Source organism: Apis dorsata, unplaced genomic scaffold (assembly GCF_000469605.1).
Source record: "Apis dorsata unplaced genomic scaffold, Apis dorsata 1.3 scaffold_72, whole genome shotgun sequence".
Classification (NCBI taxonomy): domain Eukaryota; kingdom Metazoa; phylum Arthropoda; class Insecta; order Hymenoptera; family Apidae; genus Apis; species Apis dorsata.
In genome coordinates, this window is record NW_006263370.1 from 111,059 (window position 1) to 116,267 (window position 5,209).

A 5,209-nucleotide genomic window follows, 5' to 3' on the forward strand; every position below is an offset into this window, starting at 1 on the left:
ATGAGCTCATTATCGATTCGGCATCGGAATTGCTTAATTTACTCATTCAGGGACCTACATACGTTTTTTCGGAACATAAATGTTTAAGGATAATATTGTATAAAGATCTAGCCTTACATTTGTATTAAGATATAAATTGAATAATTTTTCCTTTCCATTTCGATAATAATTAATAATAAATCGTATTTTTTATGCAATATTTATTGCATATAATCAACATTTATAAAAATTTATATATAAATTTATATATAATGTGATTACAAATTAGAAAATTAAATGGTGAAATAAGATGAAATATATGATCAAAGACTAAATAATACGTTTTGCAGATATATTCGAAATTTTAAATTATAAAAATAATTTTTTATTAAAATTAAATCCTTGTTTCACATTTAATATTTTAACTATATGTTTTAAGAATGTTTTGTAAAGAATAGGTTCGACAAACGAATATTTGATGGAACTTTTTTTTTAATGTTTTAGAATTCCGTCCTATTCTCTTTGTTGACAGTTAAATTTTCGTTTGTTTAAATCCCGTCCTTACATTGTCACCAAAACAGTGCCTCGTGTCACATGTCTGAATATATTATTTTTTTACAAAGTTATCGTTCACATTTTAAAACCGAAAATGTAGTATCTATACGTTTGAATTGAAAATTAAAGTACATTGTAGTTTTAAGAAAGAAATGATGGATGTATATTCAATTCCGCGTGATCACGCGCCAAAAGTATAGATAAAGAAAACAAATAAGAGAGAAGGACAGAGATAGAGTAAAAATTAGGAAATTAGCGCCATCTGTTGAATGCCTTACCTGGAACAAATGTAGACAAAGAAAACAAATGGCAGGAAAAGGATGGAGATAGAATAGGAGTTGATCCCTAGTGTCATCTTTCGGATTATAAAGACTACATTGAAAGCAAGATAAAGTAGAACAAGAATTGAAGATCAGCGCCATCTCTTGTATGCTTTTCTTTGTATGCAAAGAAATATGTCTTTTGATATCTAAGAGATGGCGTTGACGGTTAATTCTTAATCTATTTTATCTTGCTTATTTTTAAAATAAAAATTGACCGTTAACGCCATCTCTTGGATAACAAAAGACATATTTCTTTGCATGCAAAGAAAAGCATACAACAGATGGCGCTGATCTTTAATTCTTATTCTACTTTATCTTATTTTTAAAGAAATATCTTTATCACCCGAAAGATGGCACTAGCGATCAATATCTATTCTATCTCTATCCTTTTCCTGCCATTTGTTTTCTTTGTCTACATTTGTTCCAGTTAAGACATTCAACAGATGGCGCTGATTTCCTAATTTTTATTCTATCTCTGTCCTTCTCTCATTATTTGCTTTCTTTGTCTATACTTTTGGCGCGTGATTATAAACGCGTTACGGGATATCAAAAGATTTAAAGTAAAGAAAAAAAAAAATACATTAGACAATGAATTTATTCTATAACATCTTATATTAATAATTATTAAATAATAAAATAATATAATTTGTTTTTATTTTATTAGCATAAAATACTAAAGTTTTTATGTTAATAAAAAATAATTAAATGCACATTATTGATTGATTTTAATATCTTTCTGAATAATAATAATGATATATTTGGATTGAAAACAAATGTTCTGCATCAACTTAATAATATTGATGTATATCAAGTATGTAATACAATATTTCATAAGAAATATATATTACATACTTCTTATATTTCTTATTAAAAATAAACGTATTAATTATAGCTAGTAACCTTCAAAATTTTTCATTCGAACGACAGGTGCAACAAATATATGGGGTTGCGTTATGGGGAATTACTATGGAAACCTATAGAATGCTCTACAGTTGACTAATGGAAATTGAACTTTGCTGCACGTACTTTGACGTTAAACGTCGAACTCAAAGGGTTATTGAAACCAATTTCTCGTCTAATTAGCGACAATTTACGGATAATTAATTACGCCGATGTGCACCAGTAGCGATAATAGTGTTAAAACAAGGAATGATACGTCGAAGAAGAATGTGATATCCGCACAAAATTTATTTATGAAACCATTATTGCGGTTGAAACAGCAAGAACATATTCTTGAAAAAGGATTAATTAGTGCAATTAAAAATATGAAAATAGACTCGAATTTATTACAAGATATCACGCACGAACATACAGAGTTATCCTTAAGAAGGTAAATATCGTCATATGTATAATATCTCAATATTTTAATATTTTAATATTACGCTATTCAAATTAATTCAAATTAATTCAAATTTCTCGTAATAATGAAATTAATAAAAAATTAATCCTCCATGATTTTGAACACGTGTCCATATATGAGAAATAAAATTCGAGTATTAAAAATTATAAATTAAAAATTATAAATTCAAATATATCTACAAATCTATATTTAAATATAAATAAATGTTAAAAATTTATTTTATTTGATAATATTTGGCAGACACAACTATTTAGATACAATGTACAAAAATATAGAAAATATTATTTCCGATTTGGATTCTGTAAAAAATATCGTTAAAAATCCGGAAGAAATTAAGAAATTAGGTAAATAAATATATTTATTCTAAAAATTACTTCTATCCTAATAAACTTATATTTAAAATACTTGTGTTTATATTTAGATGTAAACATGTACAAATCAAAATTGTTAAAACTTTCGCAAAATATGCAGGATTTCAAAAAAACTTATCCCGTTCAAACTTTAAAAGAGGAAGGGGATGCTTTAAATGCTGAATTTCAACAATGTAACTTTAATTTGGATAAGTACGAGAAAAATGCAACGCACACGCCATTATTGTGTAAAATTAAAACGGAAAATAAAAAGGAAAAAATAGAATTTAAAGACGTGGATGATTTTCATGGCCTTGTTGCGATAACAGGTAATAGAAATACTTACGTGTTCGTCAAAGATTAAAAATCATTTTAAAATATCCTTAAAAATTCAACAAAACAGGTCACACGGAAAATTGGACATTGGATGATCACTTGTTTTTTCTAAAAATGAGAAAGAAATGCAAAAGCATTCCAACTCTAGTTACAATGATTCAAAAAAAGTGTCCAGATTTAACAGCTGAAACTATAGTGAATCACGAGGCATGGTACAAACATTATCAAGATTTGCGTGAAAGACAAAAGATGGCGGTGAAGGAATGGCGTCAACAAAAAGAATTAGAGAAAAAAACAAATATCGATGAGATTGGGAAAGAAATCGATTTCCACGAAGAGGAAGATTTCCAAAATGAAATTGTTGAAGAGAAAACGATAAAAGTTTTTAAAAAGACAAGATCAAGTCATTCGGAAACTAACAGCAGTGCAAGTTCGAAGAATAATAATAACGAGAAGAAAGAATTGATCAAAAAGTGGAAAATTGAGAAGGAAAATAAACGTTTTATGGATGAAGAACAGATGAAAATGCAAATGAAGTTGAAGAAAGAAAGGGAAGAAAATAGAAGAAAGAAACGCCAAGAAAAGATTCAAGAATCTTTGGAAGAATACAAAAAGAAAAAATCAATGGAGAATACTTTGAAAGAAATGAATAAAGTTAACAAAGAGAAATGTAAATATAACGCAACTTTAATTAGAGCGTTTAGGTAAAATTTCAATGTTGTAAATAGCAAAATAAATAAACAAATAAATAATGAAATATACAAAGAGAAATTTTTCTTACAGGGAGCAGGATAAAGAATATACTGAGAAAAGGAAAAATTTAATTCTACGTTCAAAGAAGCCAAAGAAAAGCGACTTGATGGATGTAAAAAAGGTGGAACTCGTTGAAACGCGAAATTATTCGACATTGTTAAATAGTACGAAAGTTTGGAGGGAGAAATGTAAAATCGACGATTCAAAAAAGTATTCGAACGAATTTCAATATATCAAGGATATCCCAAAAATGTGAGTAATTAGATATTATTATTAAACCGTTTTTTTATTTACATATGGATGGTATTACAGGTGTATCCGATGGAGGAACGAAGAATCGGAGGATCTAAAAGTCTAATAAGAAATATACCGATTAAAAAATGTAAAAGACATTAGTATAAATGATCGTACGTATTATCGTATATGCCTAATTTATTGTACTCGTAAAAGTTTTATCATTTTTATGGGTAACACGCTAACGCGGCTCAAAGTACGTATAAATATACAATTTCTTTTCCACACGTGAATTTTACAGAATTTTCCTTTAATTTTAATTTTTTTCTAAAACAATATTCAACAATAATCATGCGATCAAACGCAAACTTAAAAATTACCTAATTCCCTGTAATTTAATCAAAAATACAATTATTTTTTTTTCTTTTTTTTTTTTTTTTTTTTTTTTTTTTCTTCAATTAATCAATGCTTGGATATACAGGTATTGAAGAAAGAAGAGGAAAATTATTACAGCTAAAAAATATACGATATGTTTTACTCCTCCTTTCGTTTATAGCTTCAATAAATTAATTAATCGAACAGAGCATACTCTTAGAGCAGCAAATATTTAACACAATTACTGCATAATAATTTATATATTAATCGGTATTATATTTGAAGGTATTTTATTTACAGTAATTGTACTTACTTCCTGTTCGAATATTCCCAAACTCTTCGGAATCACTCTTCCACTCTAGAGGCGAACGAAATCTCGGTGTCTGTTTTGTACTTCGTTTCCGAATTGATATACTAAAAGTATTCTCCTATATAGTAACAGTCTTCCATGAGAAAGTATCCACGAAACGCGACAGTTCAACCAAATTTGATGGAACGAAACCGTGTCTCGTGATCGATCCGTTTTTTTTTTTTTTTTTTTTTTTTCTACTAATCATTATACTTCGAGATTGTTACTTTTTCTTCTTTTATCCACCACTCTGTTATTTACAATCTTCGCTAAAATCTTCGAATTACAAATAAACCCATACTACTTGTCGTCTATTGCCACGAGGAAATTCGTACGATCGAAACTCGCCATAATATTGGCTATACAAATTGCTGTACAAATTGATCTGTTCTGAAAATTATACAAGATTATTGGATTCATTTTGAAAACGCGACCTCAGCACAACACGACGCAACTTTATCAAACTTCTTAAAAAATTTTATGTAACAGATCTCTTTTTGTTTTTTTTCTTTCTTTCTTTCTTTCTTTCTTTTAACTTTAATTTTAAAGTATAATTTTTCAATTATAAAAAAAAAAAAAAAAAATCAATTGAAAA

General features: G+C 27.6%; 1 protein-coding gene across 1 annotated transcript; it reads left to right on the top strand.

The window, feature by feature from the left end:
- The first annotated feature begins 1,760 nt into the window (after positions 1–1,760).
- LOC102675582 (coiled-coil domain-containing protein 112-like) lies at positions 1,761–4,638 on the top strand. The gene is made up of 6 exons (XM_031515473.1): positions 1,761–2,187; positions 2,458–2,561; positions 2,639–2,896; positions 2,971–3,607; positions 3,687–3,908; positions 3,969–4,638. Exons 1-6 carry the CDS (start codon positions 1,970–1,972, stop codon positions 4,012–4,014), a joined length of 1,485 nt encoding a protein of 494 aa, XP_031371333.1. The 5' UTR covers positions 1,761–1,969; the 3' UTR covers positions 4,015–4,638.
- The last annotated feature ends 571 nt before the right edge of the window (positions 4,639–5,209 follow it).

Coding starts and splice junctions, on each gene's coding strand:
- LOC102675582 (XM_031515473.1), top strand. CDS start 1,970: ATGTGCACCAGTAGCGATAATAGTGTTAAAACAAGGAATGATACGTCG. Junction 2,562..2,638: donor GGAAGAAATTAAGAAATTAG/GTAAATAAATAT, acceptor GTTTATATTTAG/ATGTAAACATGTACAAATCA. Junction 3,608..3,686: donor ACTTTAATTAGAGCGTTTAG/GTAAAATTTCAA, acceptor TTTTTCTTACAG/GGAGCAGGATAAAGAATATA.